Raw genomic sequence first — 18,713 nt, forward strand, 5'->3', positions numbered from 1 at the left:
CCTTCATATTTTCTAATAATGCTATTTTTAAATGATGCCTCATAGGACGTTTTTTCAAAGATGGCTTCCAGGATCTCTTTAATTTCATCGCCAGTGAAGCGGAAGTGCTGCGAGTTTTCAAAATCCGGAAGTGTATTTCGAAACGGTACTTCAGTGCAAAATACTGACAGCGTGAAATGGCAGTTCTGTGCATAGAGGAATTCAGCGACGAGTGTATTAAGCGCCAACACTAATGGCGACAGTGTTAATCGATGCGTTGAACCACCCGTGGTGGTGGTAGTGGTCTGTGCCAATATTTGGCGACCTGGAAGCACAGAGAATTAACACTTAAATTTAACAAACGATTTTAAAATGCATGTCCCATTGAGTGCACTGCTTTAACGTAGCCCTGCATTGCCGACTAATAGTTATCGATGAATTCGGTCGCTATGGTAATGCAGTAAAGAAACGAGCAAACAAAAAATGTAAACAAACCCAATTCATGAATGAACCTCAATTGCTTGTACGAGTATATTCATTGATGAAAGCCTTTCAAAACAACTGAAAAAAAGCCTAGATTAATATTTGTAAACAAAATGCTCACCTAACGCAGTTTTGTTGAAATTTGATATGAGATCAGTTCGCAGCTTTGCCTGTAGTGCCCGCGCTACATCGTCGCGTTCCATCCAATCACGAAAGTGCTTCTCAAACTCCTTGACGGGTATTTTAGACAGATCCGTCAGGTTCGCCTTCATATCCATCTCCGCGTTGGCCATATTTTTACAAACAGTTTTCGCTTTGATAAACTTCAATCAATCGTGTGTCGTTTAAAATTTATTCTTTTTGCAGCGTCGAAAAAGCCAATTTTGAAGTTCTGCTTGTCCACTAAACACTATTAGAATTTGTACGAGCCGAATGCGTGCAAAATCCTAATGCAGCGACTTGGCAGCGCTTCTTTTCTGTTTTGGCTTCCAGCTTTCAAAATCACAAGTAACGACAAACAAATGTCAGTGGCAACAAAAAATTTCAGAACATACGTCACCCAACACGCAAAAAATGAAAAAGTATTACCAAAGAACGTAAAGCTGTTCTGTCTGTTGTTCTGTTCTTTCGTTCAACACAGCTACCCTAATAGGTTTCTTTATGGCTGCATTTCTTTATTCATTCTGAACGTTTGGAATAAATTTTTTTGTTTATTTATTCTTTAGAACGTTCCTGATGATATGTTGACATATATTTCAAACGCATTCTGTTTATTCCGGCTGTGAAATGGGATTATCCGGAATGTATAAAGAAATGCCATGTATGTAAAGTGATAAAGGGATAAATTCCTTAAATTTATCTGTTCATCCGCATACTTTTTTTGAACACAACTTGGTAAATAATTACATAAAATTGTTTATTATTTAACTTACATGACTAGTTACCTCTCATTCTTACGTCGTCCATTGTGTTCATTTGCTTTTTATGTTTTCGTAGCAAAAGCCACCGCCTGGCAACTTGTCAGGGTTGAATTTTGCTTAAATTTATACATTTATCCACCAAAAGCGTTTGATAATTTGTTAAAGTTTGGTTTAATAGATTTCCATACAAAGTTTGACAGTTCATTTATCAAAATGATAAATTTATCGTTTTATCAAGTTTATCAACAGTCGATCTCTTCTGATGAAGACAACTAATATAAAGCATTGTTCACAGGCATTCCCACGACAGCCGGTTCTACGTACCGGAATGACTCGGGTTTCACCCGACCAAGGGCTGTTGTTTCGGCGATCTAACCCCGTTTAGGTCGGCGAAGTATCTCAGAAGTTGTCCGTCCATAGGGCAACATTCACTACGCATTCTCCTACTCAGGGCTGGCATCGAGTCAAACCCTGGGCCAGAAATATACACCTGCTGTGTATGCCGAAGACGTTTACACCACAACTCCACCTCAGTCAAGTGTAATGCCTGCGAGGGGTGGAGTCACCTCAGGGTCTGCTCGGGATTACGGACACACAGACAGTGGACCGCGTCGTACGTGGCCCCCTGTTGCTCAAATAGAGCAGCCTCCACGGCAACCCACAGTCCGCCCGTGCAGCCCCACACACTCACACAGCAACCACACACAGTCGCCACAACACAACAACATACCACAGCCACCACAGACCACATAACACACACAACCGCACCACCACCCACACGCCGCCGCCAACAACTCTTGGTTCCCCCTACAATCTGCACGGTATGTCAGACCAGAATATTCCGTAATGTGACATCAGTCAAGTGCAACACCTGCCTTGGCTGGTGCCACTTTAGGGCATGCTCAGGTCTGCGCACCACGCGAGATTGGACGGGGAACTTCGAGGGCCCGTGTTGCGCTGCCCGGTCGCTGGCATCAATTGCGACGCCCCCCAATACCACCACAGGGAGGCAATCACCCCAGCAGCACACACAGCCAACGGCGGCAAGAACTTACACCTCACTAACACCCCACATCACAACACGTCTCCCGAACCACATGAAGCTCCTCCAATTCAACTGTAACGGGCTACAGAGCAAGATTGAGGAGATAACCGCCTTTATGTGTCGGCATGGTATATTAATAGCTGCGGTCCAAGAGACGAAGTTGCACAGCAATTCAACTTTGTTGAATTGTGCCGGGTACAACGTGCACCGTCGAGATCGCGAGCGAGATAATGGTGGTGGCTTAGCGTTCATCACGCACCACACCGTGCAGTATCGTCTTATCGAAGCAGACATCGACCGCAGGGATACCACCCTAGAATGTCAGGGCATCGCTATCCGGTCAGGCGATGTCGAGCTCGAAATATTTAATATATATACATACCCCCTGTCACCTGCTGCCCGGCAGGATATCACCCTGATATAGGTGCGCTCCTCAGAGGTGAAAACCGTATGGTAGTAGGTGACTTTAATGCGCACCACGATCTTTGGCACTCAAGCCTGTCAAACGATCGTAGGGGAACAGACTTGGCTGAGCAGATAGACGATTCGACATTCTGCACAATGAACGACGACGCACCCACCAGGATTATGGGTAACTGCAGTAGCTCGCCAGACATCACAATAGTCAGCGCTGGTCTGATAAACAGCATAACGTGGCGACCTATGCTGACTCTAGCATCAGACCATCTACCCATAGTCATCTCGATTGATAAACCAACCGACTTTGCCTCCGCCAAACACCGGACCTATGTCAACTTTTCTAAAGCTGACTGGAAAGGTTACGCGGAGTTTACTGAAAACACCTTCACATCGCTCCCCACACCAACCGACGTCCACCTCGGTGAACGTAAGTTCCGCAGGGCTATCACTGCTGCTGCAGCCCGCTTCATACCGGCAGGGTGCATATCGGACCCACGTCCAAACTTCCCTGCCGAAGCGGCTGTTTTAGCAAATGAGCGTGATAGCCTTCGTCAGGCCGATCCCGGAGATCCCCGTATCAGGGATCTCAACGCGGAGATTCGGCAACTTGTAAACGTACATAAGCGGAAGAAGTGGGAGGAGCATCTGAAGACTTGCAACTTCACCTCTGGTGTGAGCAAGCTTTGGTCAACCGTGAGGTCATTGTCTAATCCGACGAAGCACGACGACAGAGTCGAAATTTCCTTCGGCGACCATGCTTCGTCGGACCCGGAGCGATGCGCGAGCTATTTTAGCCGGCAGTTCATACTGCATCCTCCGGTGGACAAAGCCAAGCGTCGAGTGACCAGAAGGCTGCACAAACTGCCAACAAATTGTGCCCCCCTTGCTTTCACTTGCGGTGAAGTTCAGGTGGCCATCGGGAAGGCGAAAGCCTCCAAAGCCATGGGTCCCGACGGTATATGCATGCTGATGCTGAAAAATTTGGGTCCTGCGGGGGTAGCGTACCTAACGGAGGTCCTCAATTTGTCAATGGCCACTCTCATCATCCCAGACATCTGGAAGGTGGGGAGAGTGGTCCCACTGCTCAAACCGGGGAAACCTGCAAACAAAGGAGATTCGTATCGTCCGATTACACTCCTTTCCCCGGTAGCGAAGACACTCGAGGCCTTGCTACTCCCGTACTTCACAAATCACCTGACCCCAGCGAAGCATCAGCATGGTTTCCGTAAAGTGCACAGCACAACAACAGCACTTAACGCCATAAACACTCAGATAACTCGTGGCCTTAACCGTAACCGTCCCTGTGAGAGAACGATTCTAGTAGCGTTGGACCTGTCAAAGGCGTTTGACACCGTCTGCCATTCCACGCTACTAGAAGATATAGAGGCCTCCTCTCTCCCACAGAGGCTCAAACGGTGGTCGGCAAATTATCTAAGTGGTCGACATTCGTCGGTAATGTTCAGAGACAAAACGAGTAAGCAGCGAAAAATAAAACAGGGGGTTCCTCAGGGTGGTGTCCTTTCCCCGCTACTGTTTAACTTTTATATTTCAAAGCTCCCTCAACCACCAGAGGGAGTCTCGATTGTCTCCTATGCCGACGATTGCTCGCTTATGGCGACTGGGAATGGAATTGATGACCTGTGTTCGAAAGTAAACGGCTATCTCTCCGAACTTTCTCGCTTCTTCACTGCAAAGTGTCTAGCCCTCTCCCCTACGAAATCCTCCGCGACCCTGTTCACAACCTGGACGAAGGAGGTCAGGCTACCGCTGGGGATTCACGTCGATGACACACCAATTCCGACGGTGAATAACCCCAAAATACTCGGAGTAACTTTCGACAGCCTGCTCTCTTCTCTGCGCACTCAACCGCTATTGTCAATAAAGTACAGAGCCGCAACAAGGTCCTCAAGTCGCTAGCCGGCAGTACTTGGGGCAAAGACAAAGAAACGTTGCTGGCAACATACAAGGCAATAGGCCGGCCGGTTCTGAACTACGCAGCGCCAGTGTGGTCGCCTGGGACTAGTAGGACGCAGTGGACGAAGCTACAGACCGCACAAAACACCGCACTGAGGACAGCGACGGGATGCCTCCTGATGACGCCTGAACACCACCTGCACGGCGAGGCGCAAATGCTCCCGGTGAAGGAGCACAATATAATGCTCTGCAAGCAGTTCCTGATCGGGACCCACAGAAGTGGCCACCCGTGCAGACAGCTGCTTGCAGAGGAGCCCTCGCCTAGGCACGTCAGGAGGCATCTATATGAACTAACGGACGAAGTCCAGAGGTTCATTAAGCAACCTCTGGACCCGACAGCCTACAGACAGGCCTTGAACGGCATTCACAGGGACTCAGTCTCGAGTTATGTAGACTCTAGACCTGTGAATGCCGTTCTAGGCACACCACCCCCGGACATTGACGAGACGGAGCTTCATCTGCCTCGGGAGACGCGCACCACACTTGCACAACTTCGCTCCGGCTACTGCAGCAGGTTAAACTCCTACCTGAGTAGGCTGAATGAGGATGTGCCTAATGAATGTCCGGCATGCGGAGAGACCCCACATGACTCGAAACATCTCTTCGCATGCCCGGCAAACCCGACATCCCTAACGACCTTGTCCTTATGGGCAAACCCCGCAGAAGCTGCACGCTTCCTAGGGTTGCCGTTAGTGGAACTTGACGACAACGACTGAGATACCAACCGATCTGGGCGGGGTTGTTGTAGCCGCTACAACAACAACAACAACATTGTTCACAGGCGATTAATTGACTCAAAATTTGAACGAAAATTGGCTGCCGACGAACTTGATTGAAAGCAGTTTGATGAAAGGCCGTTTGCACTATTCAACCCTCACATTCAACAAAAACTTGAAAAATAAGTTGAACAATGCAAACGCTGCTTAATCAAGTTTCTAATTCCCAACTAAAAAATTTTACAGGAGAGGGAAAAAACTTCTTAAGCCATTTTCTTAAAGTATTTCGCCAAACATTTAAATCAAAGCAAAACTCCATACGAATCATAGAGAATCGATATTTATTAAACCATTTCGTACTAATTTTGCCTTATCAATTCTTTAGAGCTTCCTTTGGACTTAGCAATTTTTTCTTTCATTGAATATAAAGGAGAAAACATAAAAGTACCTGTGTCCTTTTCGAAACGACGTATTTTTAATTTCTCTAGTCTCCAGTACCAAAATATTACCTTCAGTTGATCCGGATCAAGTCCGACTTAGTCCGGATCAACGCTGCCGTCTGTTTAAGCTTTAAGCCAGCTATATAAGTATCCAATGCCTTCCTATAAGTGCTGCCATAAGAATTGGTGTATTGAAATCATGCACTGGTTATAATGGAAATAAGCGGACGGAGTGAAATGTCACGTAGTTGTGGCAATATTTCTCCACCTCACTCTATTCAATCGCTTAGGACTTGTACGTGTGCTTAATATGTGTACCACTTATGCACAAAGTTAATTAGCCAAAATATATATTCTTCACTTATGTATTCGTTACTTTACTTCATTTTGGTCAATTGGTGAACGTTAGCAAATGCAACTCTGTTGCTGGCGATCATATGGTAATTACGTTTTTGCTTTGTCATATTTTGATTTTCCTTGTTTACAGCAAAATATACAAAATGCAATAAACAGAGTGACAAAATAAACAAAGTAAAACAAATTCTCTTGGCTAATGAAATTGTGAAATACGTTGAATTTGTTTATAGATTCATTGAAGAAAGTTTACGCAAACGTCGATTTGTTTTGTTTTTGCTGCTATTTCTCAACTTCTGCACTATCATGTCGCATATAGACAATGTCATCATTCAGGTTAGGGCCCGACTTCAACAATTGGGTATTAAATTGTGGGAAGAGCCCTACTATTATTCGGATATTGGTAGCGTAGAATCTGAAATTGATGTGAGTGTTCTTTGCCTAATTAGAATTTTATAAAATACTATATTTTGATTATAAATTTTAGCGACTTGCTCAAGATTTTAGCACAAGCTTAAGTATAAGCATATCAAACTGCAAACTAGCGTTGACGGAGCTGCAGGATGGCGCATTACGAAAGCTGGCTACACGGAAGGAGTTTAATGAAACTGGTAGGTATTTGGCTGGCAATGTAGTTGGATAGAATCTCTTTTTAATATTAACCTTCTACATTAATCTCTGTAGGTCTTGCCACGTTCAGCGTAAGGCGTATTAATAATCAAGAAGGCACACAAAATATGCTGGAAGTAAAATGCCCATTAAATGGCTTAGGAACCGAACTGCAAAAAAGAATTGCCGAAAAATTGCAGGTCAGCGATCCAAACCGTGTAAAATGCATATCATCAGGAAAAATTATTGATCCAGAAAAAGCGCTCGACTTGCAAGGTTTGTTAAGCAACACAATAAGTATATGGTGAAAAATTTACGAAAACTAATTGTCTAGGTATAAAAAATAATCAGCAGTTGATGGTAATAATCAGTGATGTTGATCGCACAGAATCAAATTCGAAAGAAGCGATGTATGATCGTATTCGCAAAATTAAAATGGATGTCGAGGCCATCGTTGACTCAGAAAGGCAACTCTTCGAGGCTAGTATCTAATGTCCTTATAAATACAAATATATAATTATTTTTTAATTTTTAGATGGAAGACCAAGACGGCAATCTTGTATTTCTGCCCCCAAATGAAAACCGCGCGCTTTTGATGGCGATGGGCTTCTGTGAAAAGGCTCGGGCGGCTATGAAAAGACAACACTATGACGAAGCCTTAATTTTGCTGCTCGAAGCTGATGAAAAGTTTTCCACTTGCAATTCACAATTTTTGGAATCGGTGGACAATTACGCTTTAATAAATCTAGACATAGTTTGGTGTTACTTATGTCTCAAAGTAAGTTTGGTTGCTTGTATGTACATGTGTACGTTGCAATTTTATTTAAAAAATAAATTAAAATTGCTAGAATGTCACTCAGTTGCCGGATGCTCAAAGGCGTTTGGAAATATGTGAGCGCAGCTTTCGCCGAAGCTACGGTGAGAATATGAACCGTTTGATTGCACTGAAAGGGAACGCATGTCCTGAACGTGCTCTGCTAATGCGACTACATCTGCTGCAAGGTGTGGTCTTCTTCCATCAGAACAGACGGAATGAAGCTTATGAACGGTTAGAGGTGGCCGCCGCCGAGTTGCGTGAATTGAAAGTGGATGACGCCTCCGTTATGACGCTGGTGGAGATGGGATATGAACCTTTCGAAGCACGTTTGGGACTCCGAGCTTGTAGTGGAAATTTGGAACAGGCCATCACTTTCATACATGAACGAAGGGAAAAAAAGAGTGCAGCAAGATTACGTTCACAAAAAGAGCGTAAATTAAATGCAAAGTTGTCGAGCACAAGCAACGACAAGGATTGGGTAAACCCACGGAGTGTATGTACACTAATGGAAATGGGATTTCAGCATGATCTTGTCGTTGCGGCACTTAAACAATCAAAAAATGATCTTCAGCAAGCGGTATGTGTGCTAAAGATGGTGCAAGTACTATATTTTTTCATATCAATTAACAATTTTGCAGTTGGATTTGCTGCAAACGAATGCTGATGCACTCTTGCAAAATTTGCCGACAAAGAAAGATGCAAATTCTGATTTGTTGGAGCAGGTAATCTTAGTGATAGTTGAGCATAGTTTATACTAAACTTTCTACATTTCAGTTAAAACAGCTTGGCTTCAACGAGAACATGGTGCGCGTAGCTCTTGAGACTACCGAAAATAATCCTGAGAAAGCACTTGATTTTCTAGTTAAAATATTCGGTAGTGAAGAAGAGTTGCGGAAGCAAATAAGCCATATAGCCAAAGCTGCGAAGGAAATTCTCGCCGATGATACACCATCTACATCTAGTGGCAACAATTCACTCGCGTCTACAGCACTAGACAAAATGAAGAATGAAATGGAATCATACGAAGCATATGAACGCTTCAATCAGGATCTGACGTCGAATGAGCAGGACTATCTTGACTTGCCACTCCAGCAAGAAGAGCAAATTTTGGCAGAATACAAACGCTTCTTGGAACAATGATTGCATGCCACTACGATTTTGGTATAGTACATATATTTACAAAAAAAGGTGAATTGTATATTATGTTTTAATTGGAATAAATACTATCCGACCTATACATGCGAATGTGTACAAGCTCTGCTTCATGCGATCGTAAAACTAGAACATAGTTTATTACTGCATTGTTTTAAGAATAATTTTTTATACGATATGTACAAAATATATATATATATATACTGCTTTCTTTTTCTCATTGATTTAGCGAATTAAACTTTGAACCATTTGTGCTGCAAAGTTAAATATTTCTTTGAAATAGAAGACAACTTGTAAAGTTATATAAATTTAATTTTAGCATTTTTAAAAGTTATAAATTTAAGTAATTCTTAGGAAATTTCTACAAATTTAATTTGACAATATCACATTTAGATCTTGCATCGCAACATCAGTAGCAAGTAGCAATTCAGCAGGGCACGCATGGTAACTAACTGCGGCAATTGGCAACTGAATCGAAACGTGTTTTGAATGCTGAATAATAAATCGCAATGCTTGCGTTTTTTGTCTTACAAAAGCGGATATTTTGTAGGTTTTTCTTTATTTTAATTTTTTTACTCTATATTTTTTTATTAACTTACATCAAAAAAATATGTTCTATACAATGTTAGGGGAGCACGATGAAATGTATACATTTACATACGTACATATGCGGGTGCATACATATACAACACACACACACACACATACAGATGGTTCGCGAGACATGTGCAGAATAGTCCTCAAGTGCAAAGTACGCTGCTGCCATAAAGATCTTGTCAGGTTTTACGAGAACGAGAATTAAAATTTTTACATAAAAGCTTATTTGTAACAGCAAACAAATCCCCTGGGATAAAGTACACAAGCTGGTAATTGCAGATTCATATGACACTTAAATTGTTTTTTTTTTTCTTTACTGCTGCTTGATGTAGTATGTGCTCTTACGGCGAGAATTAATTAACAGTTCACGCTGTCAAACATACAAACAAATGTACATTAGCACATAAGAAATGCGAAATGATATTTAAATTGTAATGATGACAAAGCTTTAATAGACCCTACTACATATAATTACCATTGGGGGTGGGCACCAGCTTCGACATTTAGTTGGGGTATGCAATTTGACGAAATATTTCCGATATTGATAAACAGCAATTAAATGGGGAAATATGCGGAAATTTGATTTAAAGCGTTACTCGTTTTTGTGGATACATACATACATATTTACATACTATATCTCAAAGAGCAAAATAGCAATATTTTAGAAGTAGGGGTTTTTAATAGCGTCTCTTCATTATTAATTACAAAAGAAAAATGGTAGATAAACACATAACTATGTAAATGTTCTTACTTATGATAATTTTGCTATTTTTTTATTTGAAAAATATACGCCAATATACGCTTCTTTCGCTCTGAGAAGCTGCATTAGCTATTACTACAGGGTGACGGCAGCTCCTTTTATACTCGGTAAAGTGTTAGTTAAATAGGTTTGTTCTTTGCCGGCATTATTTTATTACTTTTGAAAAAAGTAAGGCGATGACCCCCGCAATTACACTCTAGATGAAAAAATCTTGAGCTAGATACATATGGGTCAATCCATGTGAGATCGATCAATGTCTGGAATTGACCATTTTTGATTAAGATGAATTTTGGCCAGCACTTTTTTTTATCATATAACAAAGTTCTGCCAAAGGAAGAAAAAAAAACAAAAAAATTTTCAAAGGTTCAAGATTTCACAATTTCTCTGATTTTGCAAGTTTATTTTTAGAAACTATTATATGTACATAGTTACAAAAATGGTTCTGATCTTGTTTTTAGGGCTATATAAAAATATATTCAAAATAATTGGAATAAAATCAGAATTCGGAAATTTAAAAAATCGTAAAAAACTTATATAAATTTTTGGCCCCAATTTTTTTATACGATGCTTCCAACTGATGTTAAAAAATCCTGAAAGGTTTTTTTTAAAGGTTTGAGTTTTCAGTTTAACTAGAGTTTGAAAAAAAATACTTAGAAAATTTCAGGATCTATTAAGATCAGTTGGAAGTTTTATAAAAGAAGTTTGCAAAATTTTTAATAAGTTTTTGCTGCTATGTTTTTTTTTTTAATTTTAAAATTTTTCTTTATAGCCTTAAATATTTCCTTTGAGGCGAGACCAGCACCACTGCACCATAAAACTGTAATAGTTTTTAAGATATTTAAAAAATAAATTTGAAAAATTCCGGAAATTTTGAAATTAAGAGTTTTTTGCATAACTTTCGAAAAAATTCTTTAACTTTTTCCATTGGCAGAGTTTTCTTATATGATACAAGAAAATTTCTCCGCAGAATTCAAGCAAATCAAAAATGCTCGATTCAAACCATTTGTCGATTTGACATGGGATGACCAATAGGTCAATTTTCGTGTGGTTCTACGTCGTCGTGCTGATAAATTCAAAACTATTACCTAGGATTGTTCTATCTGAAAGGTTCGCGAAAAGCAAGGCCTCAAGTGTGAAAATAGGTAAGGCACTGGTTTTGACAACTTAAATTAATTTTGACGTTTGACCTTCTCCATTGATGGATGGAAAATAAATTTCCATTTGACAGCCCATCGTCCTTCTTTGCGGACACCTCAGGAACAAAGTCGCTAGCCGGCAGCACCTGGGGAGCCGATAATGAAACCCTGCTCACGGCGTACAAAGTAATCGGCCGATCAATGGCGGTCAGAGCACACACGGAGCCGGAAGTAGACAATCCGTTCGGCGTAGCGCTATACAGAGCCGCGCTCAGCAAGCTACACAGCGAAGCAGTCATTGCGAGCCTCAGCACCCGCAAAGACAATCGGCCAATTCTGAATACTGCACGTGAGTTTGGTCTCCGGGACCTGCTTCCGAGAAAGATATCCTCCAATAATTAACTCGCAGGGAGTAGCATTTTCTCCGAAAATTTGGGAGGAGTAAATTCGAGCTTCGAAAGAGCTGTTTTACACTACAGCTAAACTCCGCCATTTAAAATAAGAAATCCTCAGGGAATTTTTATTCATGATAGGAGGAAAGGGCAAAGAGCGAAAACTGCCAGGGAAATTCTGTTCAGAATTGGCATCCTAGCATAACTCTGTTCTGGGTGATGCCGCAGACTCAATAGCTATCTCTATCGGCAGCACTAAGAAGGGCAAACACGAGACCGCCTCCCGGTTCATCGGTCTCAGGCTTCCAGAATCAAAGGACGAGGATGATGACTCATAACGGGGTTGGTACTGCTGCTACAACAACAAGAACAACAACCAATCGGTCGTCAGGTTTCATGGGATTGAGCGTAACTTACTCACAACAGAGGTGAAGCTACAGGACTTCAGGCACTCTTCCCACTCCTTCTGCTTGTGTCTATCAGTTGCCGAATGTCCAAATTGAGATCTCAAATACTGGGATTGCCGCTATCGACGTGACGAAGGTGGGTCAAATTCGTTCGTAAGTACAGTAGTTTTAGACGAGAAATTGGGAACTGTGAACACCGGCTCCCCCTTGTCATACCCGCAAATAACGAAGCTATAGCGGGGTGAAAAAGCAGCCACCGGTTAAAATTTTTGTTATCCAGAGTTAGGGTACGCTCCATATATGTACATATTTATGTAAGTAAGCCACCTAATGACTTCACTTCAGAAGGCAAATTTAATTTTTGCAAACTTTTTTTTTGCATTTTTTCATAACCTAAATTAGTTTTTGCCAGTTTAGTCTATTATAAACCGTTAAATCTTTTTGTATCGTACGCTTTGTGTTTAAAATTTTAATTTTTTTAATTATGCCTTTTTTCTATAACTATTTTTCCATTAGTAATGGCTCTGATTTTCGCATTCATCCAAGTATGAAGTCCATATTTAGAATAATGCTAAGCAAAAACAAAAAAAGAACTATAGTATCTAATTGATGGCTTTCAATATATGTATGTACTTGAATGTGCGTATGTATTGGTGTGTGCTTGCAAGCCCTAAGTTGTTTTTGTCGATTGAGCACAAACACACGCTTCCATCTGCAATTGGTGACAAGTAATAATTTTAAGCAAAAAACAGAATCGACTTCAATTCTCATGCATATAACAATTTAGAAGTACCGTTAATTTCTTCATAATCCAATGATCGGATCTAAACCAAATTAGTATGAAATCACCCATGAGGCACTACCTTTCCGATAGAAAAAGAGTTATCGAAATCGGTTAATGTGGTCCAAAGTTATGCGGAAACATATGTACATACATAAAAAATATTCCAATGAATTGATAGCCTCCTCCTTTTTTTAAAGTCTGCTAAAAACACATATCAAATACAAATTTTAAAATTAAAAAAAAAACATATAAATACACTGGTGACAATGTCATGCAGGTGTACTCCTATCAAAGACTTATAACTGACAATGTTTTGTAGCGGTCACTTATAAAACGTCCATTGTAGGAAAGTGTCGTTTGAATGTCAGCAATGATCGTGCAGAGGCCATCAATGACCAAATTACCATTTCTATGAAATAGTGGTGAACAGCTTCCATATGAACAGATCCCAAAGACATTCCTTTCCTGTGCTTGTCATGCTTTCAGAACTTTACTCAGCTTTAAGTTTTATACTGCGGCGTGAGTGCCAAAAGCCCTAAAGCCTAAAAGGCTTGGTCTGCAGTTCTACTCTTATTTCCACCTAAGCTGCCGGTCTGAAATAAATACCGTTATTGCCGTTCTGCCCGGTAAATAACTTCCAACTGAATCTGGTAGCTGCTTGACTATTTGAAAATTATTCCAAAAATGCCACCTTTAAACCAAATTTAAATTTTGAGACATCTCTAAACATAGGTACTCCGAAGTTTTATTGTGAATGAAACAAACCATCCTAGAAATAAACTTTTTGTGAATGACAGATTGTCCCAGCGTTCTTTGGCCACTTGAGTTGTCTGATCGCCATTGGCCATTGCTAAATCCGCCGAGTGCTTTTCTGGAAGGTAAATTGAATTCTGTAATAATAGTCCATCTCATTAAAAAATTTCAGTAAAGGCACTTTGTATTGTCTATGCCTAACTGTCCTAGAAGATAAAGACTCCTTTTCTCCCTGTAGGTCTTTGATCGAGGCTCCATGCTGCTTTCTGTATGGGCTTGTTCGAGGCACGTAATAAAAGCGGCATTACTGCTGTACTGATGAAAAATGGCACAAATGTTGCAACTGCCCACCTCTTAATACATTGCTAGAAATTCACACAGAACGCGATACTTTAATAATTCGCGCAACACTGCGGTTGTGATTGCAACTCGAACAAGCCCTATTTCTTATTCTCGAGCGAATAGACCAATCGAAGTTATTGCATTTAGGGCGTCATCTATGATCGTCTTCTTATTTGGCGCTGTAACCGCTTAAGCGATTTTGGCCGTCTGCGGTACTCGCCGTCGCCAACGCTAAAAGCCCGCAAATCATCCGCAAAATATTTCTCTCGAATAGTCCAAGAGCCGCCTCATCGGCTGTTGTCATTGTCCATGCTTCTGCGCCATATACCAACACGGGCATGATGAGTGACTTTATTCCTGAATTTCCTACTCAGTCCAAAGTAGCACTTGTTGGCAAGAGTGATTCCACGTTGGATTTCTATGCTGACATTGTTTTCGGTGTTATGATGGTTCGAAAGTAATCGAAATTCTTTACTGTCATGAAATTACTGTTTGTTTGGTGACAGGAGATACTTCGTCTTTTCCTCGTTGACCGCCGGACTCATTCGCTTTGCTTCCCTATCCAACTAGGAAAAGCCGGTACAGACTTCGCGGTTATTGCTACCGATGTAATCCTCGTACGCCAGCAATTGCACGCCCTTGTAAAAAGTTATTCCTGAGCGGTTCAGGTTCTGCAGTTCTTATTATCTTCTCCAACATCAGAAACGGCTTGGAAAGGTCTTTCCCAATTCTGATGGAGCTGGTAGTATTGCTCGACGTCATTTTACACAGCCATATCAGTTTCGCGGGGATGCCAAACTCAGACAGAGCTATCGAAAGCGGCTTTGAATTCGACAAATATGTGGTGGATAGGTCGATTCTTCTCTCGCGGATCTTTTCCAAGATTTGGCGTATTGTGAATACCTCATCTATGATCCCGTGCCTCTTTTTTATCTTTGTTAGATTTTTGAGCGATGCTGATTCCATGAGTGCAGCCCAACATTGCGTTTCTTAGCGTCGGCACTTGGCCGGTATAGTAAAGAAAATTTACTAGTTCTTTTTACTTTCTGTTCAGTTAATTCGAAGTTTATATAAGGCGGAATAATATCTGTGGGAACTTACTCCGAACCACTACTGCAACATCGTCCACGTACGGAATTACCTTGTGTACATGTGCCTCCAAGAACTGCAAAAATTGGGTCAATGTCATGTCACATAGGAGCGGAAGAGGCCTTCTCCCTGACTGGTATCTCCGAATTAAAACCTTCACTTGCTTTAAGTTCACGTCTCGGTGCTCGGCAGTAAGCCCTGCCATAGTTGGCGATTCGAAAAGCTGCCATGGATTATTTATGTAACTGTGCTGAGGGAGTTAAAAACAATTTTGACATTGAAAACAAAAAAATACATAAATAGTATACATATATCACATTATAAGCGACTGCAACAAAGCGTTTTTTTGTCTATTTATTTCTACTCGTTAATTTACCTACAAGCATGCACACATACATATATACATATATATGTATATAATTGTAGAATATCGAAAATAAAATAATTTGCCAGCTTTAATTGAAGATCCCCAATTAACTAATCAGCCTTTACCAGCCAGCTATGTACAGAAAAAAACAAAACACCTTAAACACCCTGAAAGATCGTGTCGTCTTAACGTCAGGTTGTCGACAGCGTTGTCAGTACTTAAAATGTTGCTTGCATTCGTTTAATTAGCGATCAGTAGCTTTGGCACTCTGTCTTGCACACCGCCAGCATCAACTCGCATCCCGATTATGCTGCTCCTCGATGGAGATTTTGCTTCAAAATGCCGGCAATATGCAAACCAAGCGCTCAAATTCGCTAGTCAACAAACAGGTACACGCCAACAGCTGTCTAGAACAGCGCCGGCGGCAGCAGCACCACTACCACCACTATCACCACCACAACCACCGAAAAAACGATTCCCAACCAAAGTGTGTGAGAATAGACAAAAACACAGCAGCGATAATGATGATCACCGGAGCCGATGAGCAGCCCCCCATTCGATCGATTTGAATGCGCCGAACAGCTATTTAGGTGGGGTCGGGGAGCGGGCGATGATAAAGCCGGCGACGACAAACTAGACAGAGCAGCACGTAAATGGGCGCTGTGCTACGGTTGGCTAAGCCAAGCCGAGTTGATGATTTTCCAATCGTCAAAGCGGAGCTCAGTTCAATTGCTGCAACTTGTGACGGTGGACGTGCGAAGCGGAAGAAGCTACGTAAAGCCACAGTAAAGCGCGCGTATAATAAATTAAAGCACAGACACAGACACATTACAACTTGTTTGTGCATTCGTATTTACATACATACAAACGTACATAGGAATTTTTAATATTGTCCTATTGAAATAGTAAAGATTTTTGTTTTTTTGAATTCAAAAAGAGTAGGAAGATCGCCAAAACCAGTCAGAATTAAAAGCTGGCAAAAATTTATTGGAGTGAATTTTCAATCTACTACGAAAGTGAATTTAATTTATTTTTTTTTTAAGTTTAAAAGGCGTTCTACTTGTGTCAGCGTGAGAAACTTTGAACGCCAAAAAGCAGCGGATAGGCAAGTGCAACAGTCATAGTCGTTGACTCAAGATTGGACGGCGATGCAGCGGCAAAAACATTAACAAAAAAAAACAAAAACTACTTAAAAATATAAACTCGGCGACAAACCGAGAACCAGAAAAACGAAAAACGGAAAGAAACGGAAAAAACCAAAATTAAGTGCAAATTAGGGTGCGCAATTAATAGTGAATTTTGTGGGAAACGCACTTTTTTGCTTTGCTAAAAGAAGATATTAAATAGACATTGGCAAGAAGGTTTGTTGTGACTGCTGAAAATAGGCAATGCACACCTAAAACATTTTGGTAAGCTTTTTTATATTGGGTTTCTTATGTAAATACTGTAATACTTCTTTCAAATATTTTAAACGAAAGTTAGGTTGGGTTGAAAGTGAGTTTTAATTATGAAATAAGATAAGTTCTTACATTTTTCGCGAGTTGAACCGCGAAAAAGATAAATTAATTTTAGTTGGAATATTTCTCATTCTTCAGTTTGGAAATTGTTTATTTTAAATATTAACTCAAATTTTAGCTTATAAGTATGTATGTATTTCTTCTCATACCGATTAATTTTGACTGCCAAATTAATAAATTAAAAATAAATTTTTAAATTATTAAGTAATAATTTGTGTACTCCCTTGAACAACAAAAAACATTAAAAACTCGAAAATCTCTAAACTTTTGCTGCAAATGATTGAAAAATATATATGGAAAGTTTCAAATTTTCAACTTGTCGCTTAAAAAAATCCTCTTAACTAATTTTCAACTTATAATAAGCGGTTTATGTAGTTTCCAACAACAAAAAAAATAAATTACATACTTGCTTCAGAAATTTTGTTCTCTGAAATGTTGTCGAAATATTTTTTCTGTTTACTGGGTTCTAGTTTGGTTCGCCAATATTTTTAGCGCATACGTCATTTATTAATTACATTCGCTTTATAATTATCGGCGCTTTTTATTTTATGTATGTTTTTATTTCTACAACAATGCTTAAACATATTTTGTAACGCATCGCACGTTCGGAATCCATAAGCTGGCGTGGACAGCGGCATATCGCCGCAGCACCACCACAGTGTGGCAAACTATATCAAATAAAATACTGTTTTTTTTTTGCTCCCAAATAGAAATTTTATTTTCGATCACAAAAAAAAAAGATTGTGGGAAAATTTTAGGCGTCTAATTGGGGCTGATTTGTGTAATAATTTCATGTATTTTGCGACCAGTGAAATTAGAACTTGGAATTTATGACACTTAAAGAGTCCGAAATGAGTCAGTCTGGTTGACCAGTTCCACAAAACATATTTATAGTATGTCGAAAGAACGGATAATTTTGGACTCATACATTTTGAGCGCTCTCACAACAAATATCGATTGTTGAGGTACTTTTTACACCCAGATTGCAATGAAGTTCAAGACATTTAAAAAATTCAATAACAGCTAAGCTTATAGTTAGCTAAACGGTGTTCACATTAGGAGATTTTTCAGGCAACTTTAGAGGCAATTAGTTGAATCAAAAGTTGGCTGCCCCAACCTTATTGGAGGAGATTAGTTGAAAGGCCGTTCACACCAGGCGATTGTTGCTTTAAACTAAAAGTTGCTTGTAAGATCGCCTCATGTAAACACCGTATTATCTTGCCACAATTCATACGGGTCGGCTTCATAGGAAAGAGAAAATAACCGTCTTATCTTTTAATTCTTTTGGGTATGAAGATTTTAATTAGGAAGATTCATTCTTTTATACAATTATAAAACTTTATAATATTATACAATCGTTATAGTTTTTTCGATCACATTATTTACAGTGGCTCAAACCAGTGTTCACGCGTTGATTTTTTTTAAATACACAAAAATTTTTTGTTAAAATTTTTTGTTATATTTTTATAAAAATATTATTCATGCTTTAACCATACAAAACCTATTTAGAAGAATTCAACAAGTTTGCATCCATCAAAATTAAATTTTTAATAAAAGTACTGTTTATGCTTAGACCAAAACCATATAAATCAAAATTTCCAACATTATCTAAATTAAAAAAATTCAACAAATTTTCATAAAAACTTTTAATTTTCTAATC

At 40.1% G+C, this 18,713-nt stretch overlaps 2 protein-coding genes across 2 annotated transcripts in view; one reads left to right on the top strand and one right to left on the bottom strand.

Annotated features, from left to right (window-relative positions):
* LOC118732998 (putative leucine-rich repeat-containing protein DDB_G0290503) overlaps positions 1 to 1,089 on the bottom strand; it is a 13,055-nt gene extending 11,966 nt beyond the window's left edge. The window contains exons 1-2 of the mRNA XM_036462145.1: positions 584 to 1,089; positions 39 to 304 (exon numbers count right to left, since the gene is read on the bottom strand). Coding sequence (XP_036318038.1) covers positions 39 to 304; positions 584 to 755 — 438 coding nt within the window. The 5' untranslated portion in view covers positions 756 to 1,089. The remainder of the gene's footprint in view (positions 1 to 38; positions 305 to 583) is intronic.
* Positions 1,090 to 6,637: 5,548 nt separating this feature from the next.
* LOC118732999 (NEDD8 ultimate buster 1-like) lies at positions 6,638 to 8,996 on the top strand. Its single transcript, XM_036462146.1, has 8 exons — positions 6,638 to 6,757; positions 6,819 to 6,942; positions 7,016 to 7,216; positions 7,275 to 7,420; positions 7,476 to 7,718; positions 7,789 to 8,334; positions 8,396 to 8,479; positions 8,532 to 8,996. The coding sequence occupies exons 1-8, from the start codon at positions 6,638 to 6,640 to the stop codon at positions 8,895 to 8,897; spliced, it is 1,830 nt and encodes a 609-aa protein (XP_036318039.1). The 3' UTR covers positions 8,898 to 8,996.
* Positions 8,997 to 18,713: the final 9,717 nt, after the last annotated feature.

This window comes from Rhagoletis pomonella, unplaced genomic scaffold, assembly GCF_013731165.1.
Source record: "Rhagoletis pomonella isolate Grant_MI unplaced genomic scaffold, Rhpom_1.0 Rhpom_scaffold_00002, whole genome shotgun sequence".
In the NCBI taxonomy this organism is placed as follows: Eukaryota; Metazoa; Arthropoda; class Insecta; order Diptera; family Tephritidae; genus Rhagoletis; species Rhagoletis pomonella.

Excerpts from the sequence above, each read along its gene's own strand:
- LOC118732999 (XM_036462146.1), top strand. The coding sequence starts at position 6,638 with ATGTCGCATATAGACAATGTCATCATTCAGGTTAGGGCCCGACTTCAA. Across the intron at positions 6,758-6,818 it reads GCGTAGAATCTGAAATTGAT|CGACTTGCTCAAGATTTTAG; the intron begins GTGAGTGTTCTT and ends TATAAATTTTAG. Across the intron at positions 7,421-7,475 it reads CAGAAAGGCAACTCTTCGAG|ATGGAAGACCAAGACGGCAA; the intron begins GCTAGTATCTAA and ends TTTAATTTTTAG.